The sequence below is a fragment of the Lepidochelys kempii genome, chromosome 2, assembly GCF_965140265.1.
Source record: "Lepidochelys kempii isolate rLepKem1 chromosome 2, rLepKem1.hap2, whole genome shotgun sequence".
NCBI classification, from domain to species: domain Eukaryota; kingdom Metazoa; phylum Chordata; order Testudines; family Cheloniidae; genus Lepidochelys; species Lepidochelys kempii.
In genome coordinates, this window is record NC_133257.1 from 81,683,918 (window position 1) to 81,704,315 (window position 20,398).

The window sequence follows — 20,398 nt, forward strand, 5'->3', positions numbered from 1 at the left end:
CAAAAACAATCCTAACAATGGTATTTGTCCCTTACTGGATTGAAATGGTAGAATAATTATAAATGGGGAATCATTATTCAGGGGGCGTGTTTTGGTGTGTTTTTATTATATGCAGGTAAGAGAAGTTTAACAAGTTTTTGGTTTTGCTCATTTAATGGATGCCGTACTTTTTCTGATAGCTTTTGTTTTAAGCCTTAGCTATGTTCCCACAGCATCTTATGTTGGCTTCGTTATAGAGTGACACACAATTTCAAACAGCTTAGCTTTTATGCCAATTTTACTAAGCTCCCTCAGGTTTTGTTGCTGCTCTACTTTGTGCAAGTCACGATCACTTGTACCAAAGCTACCATTAATTCTTTTTGCGAATACAGACTAACACAGCTGTTACTCTGAAACCTGTCATTAATTTCTAGTTCTGTGACCAGTTCCTCTCTATCAAGACTAGGTGTGTAATATAGAATTCCCCCCATGTCTGTTGCAACACTTCTTGAGTTAGGAAATCATTTATAATATTTAGAAATTCCAAATCAATGTATTCAGTAATTACAGGTGTAGTGAATCAATTAACATTTATTGTAAATGCCAAAAATATAATACTTACAGTATGGGAATAAAGAGTACCAGCAGGGTCACAGTCATTGTTTGCTCCTTTATGTAATAAAAAAATAAACATATGATCATTTTTTGTAAATGAAGCAATGGAGCAGTTGCAAATTCCAAACTTTTCTATAATAAGGTTGCCCAGGGGTGATCTTGATATTTTAAAATGAGTTGAAGTCTTTCATGGTGACTGTGTAAAAGGATAATTAGCATCAGTGCATACTTTAGAACTTTTATTTTTATATGTAACCATCAGGATTATTTGCAAAAATATGGCAGGGATGGGAAAAAGAGTAACTGAATCTCCACTACATGCATCCGACGAAATGGGTATTCACCCACGAAAGCTTATGCTCCAATACGTCTGTTAGCCTATAAGGTGCCACAGGACTCTTCGCCACTTTCACAGATCCAGACTAACATGGCTACCCTCTGATGAATAACTAACGGTATTTTTCCTAAATCTACAATGCCACCAGCTAAAGAGTGCCAAATTCCCTCAGTGCAGTTTATGAAACATGGAAGTGAGGAATAAACAAGATCTATTATGGAAGACTCATGGGGACTTCAATCACCTTGCTGTTTGCTGGGAGAGCAATACAGCGGTGCACAGACAATCCAAGAACTTTTTGGAAAGTGTAGGGGACAACTTCCTGGTGCAAGTGCTGGAGGAATCAAATAGGGGCAGTGCTCTTCTTGACCTGCTGCTCACAAACCAGGAAGAATGAGTAGGGGAAGCAAAAGTCAATGGTCACTGCCACCCAGGTTCCCATGAGATGGTCGAGGTCAGGATCCTGACACAAGGAAGAAAGGAGAGCAGCAGAATGCGGACCCTAGACTTCAGAAAAGCAGACTTTGACTCCCTCAGGGAACTGATGGGCAGGATCCCCTAGGAGAATAACATGAGGGGGAAAGGAGTCCAGGAGAGGTGGCTGTATTTTAAAGAATCCTTATTGAGGTTACAGGAACAAACCATCCTGATGTGTAGAAAGAATAGTAAATATGGCAGGCAACCAGCTTGGCTTAACAGTGAAATCCTTGATGATCTTAAACACACAAAGAAACTTACAAGAAGTGGAAGATTGGACAAATGACCAGGCAGGAGTATAAGAATATTGCTCGGGCATGCAGGAGTGAAATCAGGAAGGCCAAATAACACTTGGAGTTGCAGCTAGCAAGAGATCTTAAGAATAAGAAGGGTTTCTTCAGGTATGTTGGCAACAAGAAGAAAGCCAAGGAAAGTGTGGGCCCCTTACTGAATGAGGGAGGCAACCTAGTGACAGAGGATGTGGAAAAAGCTAATATACTCAATGCTTTTTTTGCCTCTGTCTTCACAAACAAGGTCAGCTCCCAGACGGCTGCACTGGGCAGCACAGCATGGGGAGGAGGTGACCAGCCATCTGTGGAGAAAGAAGCGGTTTGGAACTACTTAGAAAAGCTGGATGAGCACAAGTCCATGGGGCCGGATGCACTGCATCCGAGAGTGCTAAAGGAGTTGGCGGATGTGATTGCAGAGCCATTGGCCATTATCTTTGAAAACTCATGGTGATCGGGGGAGGCTCTGGACAACTGGGAAAAGGCTAATGTAGTGCCCATCTTTAAAAAAGGGAAGGAGGATCCTGGGAACTACAGGCCAGTCAGCCTCACCTCAGTCCCTGGAAAAATCATGGAGCAGGTCCTCAAGGAATCAATTCTGAAGCACTTAGAGGAAAGTGATCAGGAACAGTTAGCATGGATTCACCAAGGGCAAGTCATGCCTGACTAATCTAATTGCCTTCTATGACGAGATAACTGGCTCTGTGGATGAGGGGAAAGCAGTGGACGTGTTATTCCTTGACTTTAGCAAAGCTTTTGACACAGTCTCCCACAGTATTCTTGCCAGCAAGTTAAAGTAGTATGGGCTGGATGAATGGGCTCTACGGTGGATAGAAAGCTGGCTAGATCGTCGGGCTCAACAGGTAGTGATCAATGGCTCCATGTCTAGTTGGCAGCCGGTATCAAGCGGAGTGCCCCAAGGGTCAGTCCTGGGGCCGGTTTTGTTCAATATAGTCAATGATCTGGAGGATGGCATGGACTGCACCCTCAGCAAGTTTGCAAATGACACTAAACTGGGAGGAGTGGTAGATAGGATACAGAGGGACCTGGCCAAAAGAAATCTGAGGTTTAACAATGCCAAGTGCAGAGGCCTGCACTTAGGATGGAAGAATCCCATGCACTGCTACAGACTAGGGACTGAATGGCTAGGCAGCAGTTCTGCAGAAAAGGACCTAGAGGTTACAATGGATGAGAAGCTGGATCTGAGTCAACAGTGTGCCCTTGTTGCCAAGAAGGCTAACGGCATTTTGGGCTGTATAAGTAGGGGCATTGCCAGCAGATCGAGGGATGTGATCATTCCCCTCTATTCAACATTGGTGAGGTCTCATCTGGAGTACTGTGTCCAGTTTTGGGCTCCACTACAAGAAGGATATGGAAAATTTGGAAAGCATCCAGCGAAGGGCAACAAATGATAAGGGGACTAGAACACATGACTTATGAGGAGAGGCTGAGGGAACTGGGATGGTTTAGTCTGCGGAAGAGGAGAATGAGGGGGGGATCTGATAGCTGCTTTCAACTACCTGAAAGGGGGGTTTCAAAGAGGATGGCTCTAGACTGTTCTGAGCGGTAGCAGATGACAGAACAAGGAGTAATGGCCTCAAGTTGCAGTGGGGGAGGTTTAGGTTGGATATTAGGAAAAACTTTTTCAGTAGGAGGGTGGTGAAGCACTGGAATGTGTTACCTAGGGAGGTGGTAGAATCTCCTTCCTTTGAGGTTTTTAAGGTCAGGCTTGACAAAGCCCTGGGTGGGATGATTTAGTTGGGGATTGGCCCTGCTTTGAGCAGGGGGTTGGACTAGATGACCTCCTGAGGTCCCTTCCAACCCTGATATTCTGTGTTTCTATTAGATCATCTAGTCCATCTCCCTGATGTGTCCTGTACATGTTCCATGTTTCTATGGAGCTATCTATACAGTGGAGTGCTCTGGAGAACACAATGGCAAAAATGTATGCATTTTGCATCAAGATCAAGTATTTTCCATCGTAAATCTTACCTTGGCAATAGGGGAAACTGTAGCCTTCTGAAAGGCATCTGTCACACTGCTGCCCTGTAATGCCTGTTCGACACTCACACTGCCCTGTTGTTGACTCACATGTGTTCTGGTAGGAACCATGGGGAGAACACTGACAAGCTGAACAAAAAATCATTATTTGGTAAGATTCTAGCTACATTTAGTAAGAAATAACCTGTTTCGGGACTGAAGTTTTAAAATTTAACATTACTTATCTGGAACATTCCTGATTTTCTTTGCAATAACTGTTTTAAAAAAAAAACCTCTCTGCCTAGGTACTTATTAATAGTGCACCCATCAATATGAAATCTGAGTGCCTTATTTCACACACGAGTTACATGATTTGATTTTTCCCTTAACAGAAGCAGTTAGGATTATCAGGAACTTCACTGCACTCATTCTTCTGTTCTTTGCTTCAACCCAAGGGCAGACTGAAGTGGGGATTGGCTTTTGTTTGCTGGTTCTGTTTAATTTTACATATAGCTTAAGGCAAAAGCTTTTTCTAGGCTAGGATTTAAAACTGAGATAGCACATACTATGTTCTAACATCAGATCTTTAAACCTTGACTAGGAAGGGCTAAAAAGGGGGTCTTGCCTTTTACCCAGAGAGCAGTCACATTTGTGGTCATCTTCATGTTCCTGTTCACACTATTGACCCCAGTATTGAAATGACTTACACACATGCTAAATTTACGCATTGTGAGTAGTCCCACTGAAGTGAATCAAACTACTCGGTGTGTGTGAGGTTAAGCATATTTCTTTGCAGGATCAGTGTCTAAAGTTGAAACTGTTAAATACAGTTCTTGTAGAGTAGCAATTAGTTCCCTAAAAGTTGTTGGAATTTTGTCCTGAGAAGTGGTTATAGCCATACTGTAACACAGAGGTGGGCAAACTACAGGCCACATCCAGCCCGCGGGACCATCCTGCCCAGCTCCTGAGCTCCCAGCCAGGGAGGCTAGCCCCCAGCTCCTCCCCCACTGTCACCCCAGCCATGCAGGCAGCATGGCTTGTGTCCGCCCACCTCCCAGGCTTTCCAATAAGCCTGTCCTGCCACTCTGAGGGGCATGGTAAGGGGAAGGGGGGTTGGATAAGGGGCAGGAAGTCCCAGGGGGTAGTTCCGGGGCAGTTGGATGGGGTGGAGGTTCGGGGGGGGGCAGTCAGGAGCAGCAGGGGTTGGATGGGAGGGGTGTCCCAGGAGGGGGGGGACAGGGACAGGGAGGTTGACTAGAGGGTGGGGTCCTGGGGGGGCAGTTAGGGACAGGGGTCCCAGAAGGGGGTGGTCAGGGGACAAGAAGCAAGGGGTAAGGGGTTGGATGGGTCAGGGAGCCTGTCAGGAGGCAGGGGTGTGGATAGGGGTTGGGGCAATCAGGGGACAGGGAGCAGGGGGGGTTAAATAGGAGGTGGGGTCCCAGGAGGGGGGGTCAGGGGACAAGAAGCAGCAGGGGTTAGATAGTCAGGGGGTGGGAAGTGGGAGGGGGCAGATAAGGGGCAGGGGCCAGGCTGTTTGCGGAGGCACATCCTTCTCTACCCAGCCCTCCATACCATTTTGCAACCCTGATGTGGCCCTCGGGCCAAAAAGTTTGCCCACCCCTGCTGTAAAACAATATAGCTCCTCTGGTACTGCCAATCTGAAATTTTGATTCTCAGGAAACAAATATCTCTGTTAATGATGCTCAGTGGTACCAGGCACGTGACCACCACACCTATAACCACGCACATAACAACCATGTTTAAAGTTACTTAAAGACCTGATTTTAATTACAGTGTAGATGGGGTCTGAATGTTTCATTCTACTTGATAACTTTACTGTCTCTAGGTTTCTGTAATATCAGTCATATAATTCATTTTGGGTCTAATCAGTAGAACTGGTCAGGTGAGTAAGGTTACTGAGATGAGTAGGTTTGCAGGATCAAGCCCTTCTAGGTCTCATGTAGACTAAGAGTTAAGGTGTGATGTTGGCACATGATGTTAGGCAATGTATACTTTAATACACACTAAACTAGTTGAGTTAAAGCTGAGGCTCCCTATTGCCCCTGCCCCACCCCTTCCCCAAAGTCCCCACCCCAACTATTGACCAAGTTAGAATTGCTAGAGGCAGCAAGCGTTGTCTACATTAGACTTTTAAAACATGTTAGTTAACATCACACTTTAAATCCCAGTCTAGACAAGGCCTGAGAGGTTAATGAGGCTTTTAAGAACTGTAGTTGGTAGCCTCATCTACCTGCCCCACAGAGCTTCTATATATGATGTGCTAAATAAACAGGGGGAGGAGAGAACCATTTACTGTTTCTGCCTAAAATGACTCACTCTTGCTTTGATTCTTGCAGTTTTACATGGAAAAGCTTTTGAGGGAATTAACTGATTTTTTTCTTTATAACAGAAAGCAAAGCAAAAGAAGGAACTACTGTTACTCACACAAGCAGTTGGGATAGCTAAAATAACCTGGAGCACATTGGTTGCATCGAAGTCCAGCATAATTTTTACGGCACCGACACTGACCACTAGGCCCACATGTATTGTCCAATGAGCCAAGTGCATCACAGTTGCACTCTGCACAAGGGAAAATCACAAGCAATTATTCATGCAGCTATTTGTCCAAAGCAGTAGTTATTTTAAAATAAAATGTTCTGAAAAATTCACCTTTGGCTCAAAAACAAACACAAGACATTCAGCCAAAACCATGATCTTACCAGCAAAAATGAACATCTGCAAACAGTGGCTTAGAATACAATTGCCTGATCAGCCATGATATTAGTGTCTTATTGCAATGCTATAACGTATTAAAGAAAGTTTTAGTTTGATCATTTGCAAACTACATACAGGATAGAAATTCACCTTAAAACTGAAGGAAAATTATTTGAGGAAATTACTTAGTCTTAAAAGAGAGCCTCATGCATTAAGTATTGAGGAAGTAGAGCAGCATTTGATATGGCATAATGACTAGCTAGTAATTTATTAGGATAACAACTTGATAAAGAGAAAAGGAGTACCTGTGGCACCTTAGAGACTAACAAATTTATTTGAGCATGAAGTGAACTCTAGCTCATGAAAGCTTATGCTCAAATTTGTTAGTCCCTAAGGTGTCACAAGTACTCCTTTTCTTTTTGCGAATACAGACTAACGCTCTGAAATTTGATACAGTGTTCAAGTTAACTGCTGACCAACTTTAGTTCAACAAACTCTCAAATGAATTGCTGCCACAGTGTAAAAAAGCTAGTTTATGTGCTGTGAAGTAATGTATAAGAACTAGCATGCGGTTTGTGAATCTGTGTCAGAATATAATTGCTAGCCAGCTGGGTGTTTTTACTGGAGTTACAGCTACAGCTATTTTAAATGTTTCCCTGTTCTATGTATGTTTCTGGTTTCCCTCTTTCAGTTCCTCTCTATTCAGCAGCCAAAGCTCTCTTACTCTGCTGTGTTTGTTTTCACAGGATTAAGAGAGGCAGCAAGACTCGCTACCCAGTCAATATGTGAGGGAGAGAGCTGCTAAAGCAAACCCACATCCCATCTCTCCCAAAAACATCTTCAGTGGCACCAATGCCTAGAGTTTTACATTAGATTGTAAACTCTTTGGGGGAGGCCCTGTCTTTTTTGTTCTCTCTTTGTACAGCATCTAGTACAATGGGGTCTTGGGGCAGGACTGGGGTTCTTTTATTGTAATGCTGTAGAGTTAAATTCTCATTTCATTTAAATGTAGTTAAATCAGTGTAAGGGCTTGATCCTACTCCTAGTGAATCAATGGTAATGCTCCCATTGACTTCAATGGGGCAGGATCAGGCACTAAGTGAGGAAAATCAGGCCCAGGCTAGTCTGCATAGCTGGAGGAACAGTGATTTGATCTTCAGTGGGATGGGCACTCAGATGGATAGTATTATACTAAGCCAAATTGTTTTTTCTCACCCCTCCTCCTAATCGAGTTTTCCAAGGAACTCTGCTGTTGCACTAGATAAAAAAAAAATCTTTCCGAACAGAAAAAAATCTGCCACGTCCCATTACATCAGTTTTATGATCATGCATAGGTAAACGATGGTTAAAGAAGAAACTGTCACCCCTTTTTTACTTTGGCTGCATGCCCCCTTTTAGTTTTCTCTTATGTTTAATTATCTTTTACAGTCTTTTTTTTGTGACTTGTTTTTGCATGATCTCTTACCGCTTTTATGTTTCATTGCAGATTTCAGCATTAAAAGTTTAAACCAGTTCAATATGGGCTAAATTTGCTATACTAAATTGCCAGTTGATTCACTTCCAACTTAAAAAAATTATAGTATTTTAAAACCACTGAACTGTGTGTACCAATGTAGAACTCTGATTTGATTTTTTTCATTAAAACATTTTAATGTACTCCAGATCTGTAAAAGGGAGAACCATATGGTAATTCTTTACTCCATCCATTTTGCTTGTTGACTCAAACTAGTACTTTGGATTTTTCTTCTAAGGAGCATAAAGAATTCTGTAGTCCTTTCATAGGCATATATTTAGAACGTAAGCCCATAATGAAGGTGTCTGTTGCATTTACTAATACAAAATGATTGTGATGTTCTGTACCCCCTATGTTTAACCTTTTTACAAGAGTATGATACATTTTGTACAAAGTATGCCTTATGAGGTATCATTTGAAAAATCATAATCTGCTGAACATTATTGTACTGGTAAAATCTGTGGCAACATTGTATGTAAGGTTATAAAATGCTACTGTCATGTTCCAAGTTAGGGGAAACAGCTTCAGACCAGTTCCCCAGAGACAAAAGGTTAGACAACATCTCAGCAAAGCATCCACAAAATCAAATGGACTAGCATCTGGTTAAGCGGCCATTCTTTGTCAGGAAGAAGAGTGTGAGCAAGAACTTTACATATTAACAGTGAAACAATGGGAAGTTCCCATCCCCCAGACCTCCTGCCTCCAGAATGCCAGCTGGAGATGATCTTCAAAGGGAAAAGAGAACTGTAAGAAATGGCAAGAGAAGCCCCAAAATACTCCTCCCTTTCTCTCTGCTCACGGGCATCAACAGAAACTGGAAAGACACTGGACTGGGGGAGGAGTCCTGACTGAAAAAGTTCAGCCAGTAATGATTAAAAAGATATGGTGAGAAAAACCTTTCCTTTTGAATAGCTGGATAAGTTAGATATTAGTTGTTTTACTTTTTATTTTCTTTCTAACCAATTTTTACTTTTATGCCTGATTACATGTAATCAGTTCAAATTTTTCTTTCTGTAGTTAATAAACTTATTTTATCGAAACTAGTGTGTATGGAATGAAATGCTTGGGAACCTCCATTTGAGATAACAGGGTTTGTGCATATCATTTTCTATTATTGAAATGATGAACTTTCTACGAGCTTGTATTGTCCAGAAGGAAACTGCTAGGCAGTACAAGACACACATATCTGAGGACAAGTCTGGAACTGGGAATTTGCTGGTGTCCCTCTGCTATATAACTCAGGCGTGACTGGCTAGAGCATTCATGCAACATAGCTGGGAGTGATTTTGCATGCTGCAGGCTGTGTGTGAACAGACCAGGAATGGTTGTTCTGACAGCAAAGCAGTGTAAAAGGCACCCCAGGTTGGAGAGTTGAGGGGACAGAGCTGTTCAACAGTCCAGACTGTACCCTAGGTAACATCACAATGAAACAACAACAAAGAAGCAAATTCTCCTGTATCTTTCTATATGCAACATGTTCATGTGTGTACACAAGCATACATCAAAACTTACTGTGACATGAGACCTCGCCTTTTCTCTCACTGGGTGAAATTCACCTCAGTGCTGAGGGCCTGTGCCACTTAAATCCTGAATTAACAACTTCACACACTAAACAATATAGAGACATCTTGCCTGAAGCAGGCACTCTCTAACACAAACTGGTGACAAAAAGAGACTTGACTGCTTTCTTGTACAGACACAAATAGTTACAGGGGAGTTTTGCAAGAGAGTTTAGAGGGGGGGGGGGCTAGATACTCTTCATTAACATTCCCTAAGCTTAAGGCAATAAACACTTCCTGATAAAAACATAACAATTGAAAGAGATGCAGGAGTAAAAAGATAATGCAGACAGAAGTCCAGCAGCAGGATGGGGGCTATCTAATTTATTGCATTGAATGCAGCATGTATGACTACCTGCCTTATGGCCAAGTGGCATAAGTGTACATTCTGTGCAAGGAGAGCCTGGCCCCCAGAGACTACATAGGGGCTTTGGAGACCAGAGTGGCTGAACTGGAGGAGCTAAGGGGAAAAGAAAGGTACATAGATGAGACTTTCTGGGACACAGTAGAATGGTCCCATCCTCAGTCTGACAGCCCCTGTGCAGTTGAGGAGGATGTAAGTCTCAGGGAAGGAGAGCATCAAACTGGAGCACAGGGAAATGATCCCATAGTTGGGACCCTCTTTCCAGATGATTCTATGGCAGGGAATCTCAAATTTGAATCACCAGGAGGGCAACATGAGGACTAGTACATTGGCCCGAGGGCCACATCACTGACATCCCTGCTGCCCCCGGCCCTACCTCCACTCCACCCCTTCCATGTGGCCCTGCCCCACCCCTTCCCCAAAGTCCCCACCCCAACTCCACCCTCTCCCTGCCCCTATTCCAACCCTTTCCACAAATCCCTGCCTCTTCTCTGCCTCCTCTCCTAAGCGCGAGGCTTCTCGCTCCTCCCTCCTGGAAAGCGCTAAGCACCGCCAAACAGCACCTGGAGGTAGGCAGAGGAGCGGGGACGCAGCACGCTGGAGGGAGGGGAGCTTAGCAGGCCACAGGAAATGACCCCGCGGGCCACGTGTTTGAGACCCCTGTTCTATGGTATCCTCTCTCACTGAGGATACCTCTCCAGGGGAGGGAACTCCAGTTATTAGGAAGAGTAATAGTAATGGGGGATTCAATCATTTGATACATAGATAGCTGGGTTTGTGATGACCACGAGAACCGCATAGTGACTTGCCCGCTGGGTACAAAGGTTGTAGATCTCTCGAGACATCTAGACAGACTTAGGTGTAGTGCTAGGGAGAAGCCGGTGGTCGTGGTACATGTAGGTACTAATGACATAAGGAAGGTTAGGGGAGAGGTCCCAGAAGCCAAATTTAGGCTGCTGGGTATGAGATTGAAGCCCAGGACCTCTATGGTAGCATTCTCTCAAATGCTTCCAGTTCCCACGCAGGGCCAGTTAGACAGGCCAAACTGCAGGGTCTCAATGCATGGATGAGACGATGGTGTAGGGAGGAGGGGTCTAGATTTATTAGGAACTGGGGAAACTTTTGGGAAAGAGGGAGCCTAGGCAGGAAGGAGGGGCTCCACCTAAACCAATATAGAACCAGACTGCTGGCACTTAAAATTTAAAGGGTGGTAGAGCAGTTTTTAAACTAAGGGCTGGGGGAAAGCCGACAAGTGTGGATGACCATGTGGTTTGGACAGAGACATCCCTCTAGGAAGGATCTATTAACAGAGATTCTCTATGTCCTAGTAAGAAGGAGAGGATGGAAGATAAGATGTGGGTAGGATCTGTTGAGAAACAGTCAAATGAAAAAGAGTCCCATTCAATTACATCACATAATGGCAGACATCTAAAAAGTGACCATTTTAAAGTGCTTATATACAAATGTTAGAAGTCTAAATAATAAAATGGGTGAACTTGAGTGCCTCATATTAAATGAGGATAACCAGGATGATGATAGTGACTGTGAAATGCTTAGGGAGATTAGAGAGGCTATAAAAATAAAAAAACCTCAATAATAATGGGGGATTTCAACTATCCCCATACTGACTGGGTACATGTCACCTCAGGACGGGTTGCAGAGATAAAGTTTCTTGACACCTTAATTGACTGCTTCTTGGAGCAGCTAGTCCTGGAAACCACAAGAGGAGAGGCAATTCTTGATTCAGTCCGAAGTGGAGCACAGGATCTGGTCCAAGAGATGAATATACCTCTACTGCTTGGTAATAATGACCATTATATAATTAAATTTAACATCCCTGTGGTGCGGAAAATACCCTCATAGCAGCCCACGATGGTAGCATTTAATTTCAGAAAGGGGAAGTACACAAAAATGAGGAAGTTAGTTAAACAAAAATTAGGGGTACAATGCCAAAAGTGAAATCCCTCCAAGGTGCACGGAAACATTTTAAAGACACCAAAATAGAGGCTCAGACTAAATGTACACCCCAAATTAAAAAAACATAGTAACAGGACCAAAAAAGTGTGACTGTGACCAAACAACAAAGTAAAAGAAGCAGTGAGAGGCAAAAAGGAATCCTTTAAAAAGTGGAAGTTAAATCCTAGTGAGGAAAATAGAAAGGAGCATAAACTCTGGCAAATTAAGTATTAAAAGTATAATTAGGAAGGCTAAAAAAGAATTTGAAGACAGCTAGCCAAAGACTCAAAAAGTAATAGCAAAAAAAATTGTAAGCACATCAGAAGCAGGAACCCTACTAAACAACCAATGGATCTACTGGATGATCGAGATGCTAAACAAGCATTCAAGGATGATAAGGTCATTGTGGAGAAACTAAATTAATTCTTTGCATCGGTCTTCATGGCTGAGGATGTGAGGCATTCTTTTTAGGTGACAAATCTGAGGAACAGTCCCAGATTGAGGTGTCATTAGAGGAAGTTTTGGACCAAATTGATAAATTAAACAGTAATAAGTCACCAGGACCAGACGGTATTCACCCAAGAGTTCTGAAGGAACTCAAATGTGAAACTGCAGAACTACTAACTGTAGTATGTAACCTGTCATTTAAATCAGCTTCTGTACCAGATGACTGAAGGACAGCTAATGTGACACCAATTTTTAAAAAAGGTTCCAGAGGAGATTCCGGCAATTATAGGCCAGTAAGCCTGACTTCAGTACCGGGCAAACTGGTTGAAACTATAGTAAAGAACAGAATTATCATAGATGAATTTCAGAGTAACAGCCGTGTTAGTATGTATTCGCAAAAAGAAAAGGAGTACTTGTGGCACCTTAGAGACTAACCAATTTATTTGAGCATGAGCTTTCGTCACGAAAGCTCATGCTCAAATAAATTGGTTAGTCTCTAAGGTGCCACAAGTACTCCTTTTCATAGATGAATATAATTTGTTGGGGAAGAGTCAACATAGTTTTTGTAAATGGAAATCATGCCTCACAAATCTGCTAGAATTCTTGAGGTGGTCAGCAAACATGTGGACAAGGGGGATCCAGTGGATATAGTGTACTTAGCTTTTCAGAAAGCCTTTGACAAGGTCCCTCAACAAAGGCTCTTAAGCAAAGTAAACTGTCATGGGATAAGAAGGAAGATCCTCTCATGGATCAGTAACTGGTTAAAAGATAGGAAACAAAGAGCAGGAATAAATGGTCAGTTTTCAAAATAGAGAGAGGTAACCAGTGGTGTCCCTCAGGGGTCTGTACTGGGACCAGTCCTTTTCAACATATTCATAAATGATCTGAAAAAGGGGTAAACAGTGAGGTGGCAAAATTTGCAGATGATACAAAACTACTCAAGATAGTTAAGTCCAAAGCAGACTGTGAAGAGTTACAAAGGGATCTCACAAAACTGGGTGACTGGACAACAAAATGGTAGATGAAATTCAATGTTGATAAATGCAAAGTAATGTACATTGGAAAACATGATCCCAACTATACATATAAAATGATGGGATATAAATTAGCTGTCACCACTCAAGAAAGAGATCTTGAAGTCACTGTGGATACTTCTCGGAAAACATCCACTCAATGTGCAGAGGCAGTCAAAAAAGCTAACAGCATATTGGGACTCATTAGGAAAGGGATAAATAATAAGACAGAAAATATCATATTGCCTCTATATAAATCCATGGTACACCCACATCTTGAATACTGCATGCAGATGTGGTCGCCCCATCCCAAAAAAAGATATATTGGAATTGGAAAAGGTAGAGAAAAGGGCAACAAAATTGATTAGGGGATGGAACAGCTTCCATGTGAGGAGAGATTAATAAGACTGGGACTTTTCAGCTTGGAAAAGAGAAGACTTGGGGGAACATAACAGAGGTCTATAAAATCATGACTGGTGTGAAGAATGTAAATAAGGAATTGTTATTTACTCCTTCTCATAATACAAGAACTAGGGGTCACCAAATGAAATTAATAGACAGCAGGTTTAAAACAAACAAAAAGAAGTATTTCTTCACACAACACACAGTCAACCTGTAGAACTCTTTGCCAGAGGATGTTGTGAAGGTCAAGACTACCACAGGGTTCAAAAAAGACCTAGATAAATTTATGGAGGATAGGTCCATCAATGGCTATTAGCCAGGATGGGCAGGGATGGTATCCCTAGCCTCTGTTTGCCAGAAGCTGGGAATGGGTGACAGGGAATGGATCACTTGATGATTACCTGTTCTGTTCATTCCCTCTGAAGCACCTGGCACTGGCCACTGTCAGAAGACAGGATACTGGGCTAGATGGACCTTGGTATGACCCAGTATAGCTGTTTTTATGTATAAGCTTATAGTCCATGAGTACTAATCAGTACCCGCTCTCTGCATCAGGGCAGTAACGTAGGGTGTGGGAGTTGGATATGTGGGCCATATTCTTCCCTCAAAAACAACTGTGCAACTCCAATGACGTTGATGGGCTTTCATGACAGAAATAAGACAACAGAGACTGATCCGGGGTCTTTCATTTGCTCTCAAAATACACATGGAATGACTGACAAGGGGAAAATGGATTCTTATTTACAAAATAAAAAGCAACTTCTTTGTACATTTTACAAAACAGAAAGCTTATAAGGATGTAAATGCTCTTGCTAGCAAATACCCCCTTCAAAAACAAACAAATCCTTTATAGCACATCTTTGTATACTTCATTTCTTCCGATGTCAATGATACTACTAGTGCTGTAAACATCTATGTGAAAAGAGTTTTCATAGCCTTTTATTTTTAAAAAAGAGCATTTGAGCGGATTGTTGACCTCCACTACAGGGTTCAATCTGTCTATGAAACAGAGAAATATAAAAATAAGATCTAATAACTAGATTCCGAGGCTTGCCTGCAGTTAGTGTTCTAAATAGTCAAGAGCAGTGAAAGGACAAGGGGAAACTCTGAACTTTCACCATACAGAATGTAAGAGAATCTCACCTATTTACAATAATGAATACTGCCCCAGTCAATGCAAACAGAGAATCTTAAAGTACGGTCATTCCAGTCCAGACTCTCAGTGGTCAGTTCAATTCTATACGTATCACCTGCAATCTTACCTTGACAGATGGGGAAAGAATGGTAGCCAGGAAGACAGCTCTCACACTGACGTCCATCTACCTCAAAGCGGCAGAGACATTTTCCAAGGAAATCACAGATTTCAGGGAGGGCACCAGCTGAATTACATGCACACACTACAAACAAGAAGTGAATTTTAGAAGCAGCCACTGCAGAGATATTCCTCTTCCTCCTTCCTAAAAACATTCCCTTCTTGCTAATCTCCAGTATAAAGGGCTAGATTCTGCCATCCTTATGCTGTTGATTAGCTCTATGGATTTAGAAGTGATTATTTGTGAAGAAAGGTATTAATCAGTGTGAGTAAGCATGGCAGAATCTGGCCCAAATGTCAGTGTCAAGGAAGTACCATCCTGTTCTCATTCTGGGCCAGATGGGGCAGTACTCTACACTGGGAATAGTTCCACTGTTTTCAAGACTACTTGTGAAGTAAACAACAGTTGTCTGGTTTTATTATCTCAGTTTGGAGTGGGACTACTGAAATACATTTTAAAAATTCTCTATAGACTATTACCAACACCAGAATGTAGGTGAATAGTAAAAGTATTTTAAAAAAACGAACAGCTTTCTATCACTGACTGTAGCAGTCGTAGCTTGACACATCAAAGGGGCATTGTCAAGTCAAACTAGGCCCAAAATTAAGGTTTTGTAAAACCAAGGTAACGGAATTTTTTCCGTTTTTGTTAAACTGTCATCAATCACATATTATTAAATCCATAGTCAAATCAGAATCTGATAGATGCATCATGCATTAGATAATAGTCAATAAGTTGAAGGTACCTGTATGATTTAGGGGGGAAAAACCCTCTTCTGGACCTTTTTCACTTTTTGCTTCCTATCACTCTATGCTGAATCACTTACTAAAGTCTCAGTCCTGCAAAAAGGACATGACCCTTACTCCCCCTGAACTCTACATAGAACAAGGATGCATCCGCAGGATCAGGGTCTTATTTATAGAGAGAGTATTGTTGCTTACTCTGACAGAAAGGGTATTGAAAATACCCTACTGCACAGGCATCACAGGAAAGCCCCTGAAATCCAACTCGACATCTGCACTGTCCTGTCTTTCCATCACAGTTGCCATCCAGCACTCCCGAGCCATAGCACTGGCAAGCTAAACAGCACATTTTGTAAAAGGAAACATTTTCTGTGTTATAGTCTTGAAGTTCACATTACACTTGGATTTAAAATGTTGGCATTTGTATATAATTTGGGTTCAAACTGTAAAAAAAACAACTATGGAACTTACGCTGGCATTGAGGGCCAAAAAATCCTGGTTTACAGCCATCTTCAAACATAAACAGAAGAAAGAAAGAGCTGAACAAAGCTGTAGCACAAACCTATAAAAACCCTTTACATTTTTGTGCAGCATAACAGACCCAGGGTTAATCCTGGTTAAAAAACAGTGCTATTACTCTGTAACTAATACAATTACTTACATGCCACTCGCACACAAATCCCATTTTCAAAACGTGAACAATCACATATTTTTCTGCCAAATTCCTTTATAAACAATGTTGACAGGAATACAAATTTACAATTTGTATAACCATAGGAGCACCCATCAAGATACAAGTCTCTCTCTCATGCCTCAAACTTTGGTGCTACTGGCTAAAACTTGAGCAGCTGTAGTTCTGTTTCTTCCCATATAGATTTATTCACTTAGTTATCACTCTTTGCTATTCTTTTCATTTTAGAAATATGAATGAGAAGCATTTACCCACAGGGCTATGCAGGTTTCTGCAGAAAGCCATAATTCTGAGCCCTAGGTCTGTCAAGGAAACTATGTTTGAGGTCACGCATCTAGTGTCATTCCTCCCAGAGGAGATGACTGGCTCTAAATGAACAGGCTTTTGGGTGAACACAGAGGAATCTAGCACTCTACAGATATTTTCAGGGAAACAACTAGGATCTGTAAACATGGAAATGGATTTATGTTTCTCTGATTATATGTGAAAGATTTCACTAGTTCAACAGATGAAAGCCGTTTTGTCAGCACAAACAGCAACAGCAACTCAGCGAACGTTACTGAATATTAAGCAGATATTACATTTTCTAGGATCTTAAAAAGGGTGCTAAATTTTTTAAATTATCAGCAGCAAAATGCAGTTTAAATACTTATTTACTTGAGTCACATTTGTAGTGTTCTGCAATGTGAAAGTATACACTTAAGTGTGGGCTTACTGCAAAGTGCCTTGAATTGAATGGAATCTTTCAATGGATTTCAACTGGTTTTGCATTGGCCTTTAAATAAGAAACATGTAGCCGTTACAAAATCAAAGTGCTGCATTGCCAAGGGCATTATACAGTATTTGCCAGGTGCAGGAGAGACCAGAAGTAGAGGTCAGGTAGCCTTAAGGAAGAGATTTTTCACTGTCAGACAGTTGACAAGCTGTTCATATATCAGAGAATCCTAAAATGGATCAGTTTATGATGGTGTCAAGCAAAAAGGTCAGCTTCTTCTGCAGGTGTTTGCCTGCAGCCAGCTGACCTTATTTTTACCCATCTTTCATTCTGGGTCAGCACATTAAACTGTTTAATATAAGCATGAATATATGTTGAGTTTCTGGTAAGACGACAAATACTGAAAAAGACATTACTGCAATAGCACCGAACATGACAACATAACAAGAACAAACATTTCTGAAACAACACCAAAAAGAAAGAAAAAGAAAGAACTTGCCTTTAACACCACCAGCCTCAGGGTATTCTGGATTTGGAGTAGTAAAAGGATAAATAGGAAGTCCTTTAAAATAAAAAACGCTATTAGGAATATTGGTTACAAGTAAGATCCTAGATTTCTTTCACTTAAGATCATGCCATAAAACTCATGTGCTTTCCAGGGTTGTGAGTTCAATCCTTGAGGGGGCCATTTGGGATCTGGGGCAAAAATTGCGGATTCGTCCTGCTTTGAGCAGGGGTTGGACTAGATGACCTCCTGAGGTCCCTTCCAACCGTAGTATTCTATGATTCTATCATAAATAATATACGGTATTTATATGACAGCAGTAACCATGTTCAGTTTTTATATTTGTTTTCAAGGAACTGACAATAGGGAACTGGTAATAACAAGACTTGGAACCCTTCACCTCCATGTTCCCAATTCAAATCCAAACCAGGGACTGATTATTCCTTGAGAGGGGACAACTATGGGAGACCAACCGTCAGCTGGAAAATCTACATGGTACCTTCCTGTTCCCCCTCCTTTTGCAGAGGGGTTTCTGATACCATTCACTGGGTAGAGATGCTGTTTTCAATGCTACTGATTCGGGAGCTGTGCAGCCACTAATTCTGTCTTCTGTTCCTGTCCTCTACTCTGCCCTGTTCTGAAGAGATGGAGTTAACAATGGTGCTTGCAATAACTCCTGGGCAGATTTCCATTTGGAAATCCACCAGGTAAGCAAAGGGAGATATGCCCTGACAAGATTCTCCTCTGCCAGCTTTGATTATGGACCTGACTCAAAGCCCATGGAAAGACTTCCATAGACTTCAGTGGGCTTTGGATTAGGCGCCATCTGAGCAGCACTCTGATGGGGTGTATTTGGCCCTTGCGATTCCTTGCTGGGGGCCTTTCAGTACTACTACTCCCTGCCCCAAGAAGCAGTGAGTTGAGAGGAAAAGAGCCATGAAAGTGGGTCCTCCAGCTTGCCTAGAGAGGACTCTCTGGAGCAGCCATTTTGGAAACCACAGAGACCAGGTCCTCCATGGACTAGAAGGGCTAGCAACAGCCTATCATGTCCAGTTGGCCCAGATAAAAGGAGCAACCAGGCCTTATCAGTTCAGTTGGGATCAGAGGAGTAAAGAAGGGTGCTCCTAGGGTGACCAGATGTCCCGATATTTGGGGCTTTTTCTTATATAGGCTCCTATTATCCCCCACCCCCATCTCAATTTTTCACACTTGCTATCTGGTCAGCCTACGTGCTCCTCTCTGGCCAAAGGAGCCTGACAATCAGACAGAGTTTACAGCGGGGATTCAGGGGGAGAAGGACCTGAGGACACTGGCCTGGTGATCAAAGGGCCTGGTAGGAAGAGGCCTAGGGAAACAGCAGGGAAGGGTTAAAGTTGAGCACTGTACAGTTGCTGTGTGTAGAGTCCCTGGGTTGAAAACTAGAGTAGCAGGTGGGCCCAAGTTTCCCCACCAGTTACAGGTAAAAGTGGTGTATACCTCAAGTAGGGGACAGGGCTTATTTGGAAACCTGAACAAAAGGCTGAATTTAAAAAGCTCAGAGCCACTGCTGAAGACCCCAGCAAGGGCAAAGAGACCATTTATTGGACTCTTTAATACCCCAGAAGGGGTTCATTTGGACTTTGTGACTTGGCCAGAGGGTCAAGCCACTAAACACCTACCAAAGTTGTCCAACAGGCTGCAGGGGGCACTAAGGACAAGAAAAGGACTATGGTACCCCACCCAGCCACTCAGAGATGCCCCAGAGATGAGCGCCCCTTAAATCAGGGCACATGACCCTACAAAGTGAGCTTTGGATAATCTAAGTTGCAATGTATTGGGAAGATATACTGCGTTGCAGAAACTGGCCTCCACCAGCATTCAATTTCTGACATTTCTCTTTCTACTGTATTGTGCACATAGGTCCAATTTTACAACATAACCTGGAATATCACAGTGGTGAACCAAGCCCAAAATCGCTGATCCAGGGCAATATGTAATCACCCACGAGAAACACAATTCTCCTTTGGGCTAGAAACATTTCCAGTGGGTCAACTTTTTTGAAATCCGCTCCTAGTGCCATTGCTTTTTTATGCAGTAAACACAATTCTGGTGCTGTTACTTTTTTCTGGATTATATTTAATTTGTTCTTGAGAGAGGCTTTTGGGGTGCACTGCTCTTGTTTATTGCAACAGTAAACACTCCACTTTAAAGTAACAGCCTATTTTTTTTAAAACAATGCATCTAGACACGGTTTAGCTGCAATTTTGAATAGGGGCAAATTCTACATACTCGGATGCTTCCATGCCACATCATTTTTAATTAATGTATTTATTTTATTTTCACTATACACACAACCTTGCACCAGTCACCTTCTGACAATTCTTAAATATACAGGTATGACATAAACCACTCCTGTAACCCATCCTTTAACTATTAATCAGTGTATCAGCAAAAACCTAGCAGGAAAAGATATATTTAAGATCTTCACAATTTCCCACTAGAGCCTTCCCAATACACAGGCCCTGCAAAATCCCTAGAAAGTTAACAAACTAAGGCTATTTTGGACTATGGGGGGTAAGTGTTAAAACTATGGGGTTCTCAAGGAGAATGCCTGGCAAGCTGTCCCCTTTCTCTTACAAGAGTCATGTTCTACTTCCGGTACCAATTCAGGTGAGTTAAAATCCCCATTTTATAGCTAGAGAAACTCAACCACAGTTAAATGACTTCCTCAAGACCTTGCAATTTCTCCATGGCAGAGCCGATATTAGAACTCATGAGTTCCTGGCTTCAAGACTTGGGCTCTATCCA

General features: G+C 42.2%; 1 protein-coding gene across 3 annotated transcripts in view; it reads right to left on the reverse strand.

Annotated features, from left to right (window-relative positions):
* The window catches only part of LAMA3 (laminin subunit alpha 3), a 190,227-nt gene that overhangs the window by 104,386 nt on the left and 65,443 nt on the right, over positions 1-20,398 (reverse strand). Inside the window, exons 11-17 of one of the 3 annotated variants that reach the window (XM_073331377.1) lie at positions 17,606-17,668; positions 16,172-16,210; positions 15,899-16,036; positions 14,907-15,041; positions 6,121-6,255; positions 3,688-3,825; positions 602-648 (exon numbers count right to left, since the gene is read on the reverse strand). In XM_073331377.1, coding sequence (XP_073187478.1) covers positions 602-648; positions 3,688-3,825; positions 6,121-6,255; positions 14,907-15,041; positions 15,899-16,036; positions 16,172-16,210; positions 17,606-17,668 — 695 coding nt within the window. Of the gene's footprint in view, positions 1-601; positions 649-3,687; positions 3,826-6,120; positions 6,256-14,906; positions 15,042-15,898; positions 16,037-16,171; positions 16,211-17,605; positions 17,669-20,398 lie in introns of those variants that run through there. The other 2 variants (XM_073331379.1, XM_073331378.1) reach the window with 2 other exon arrangements.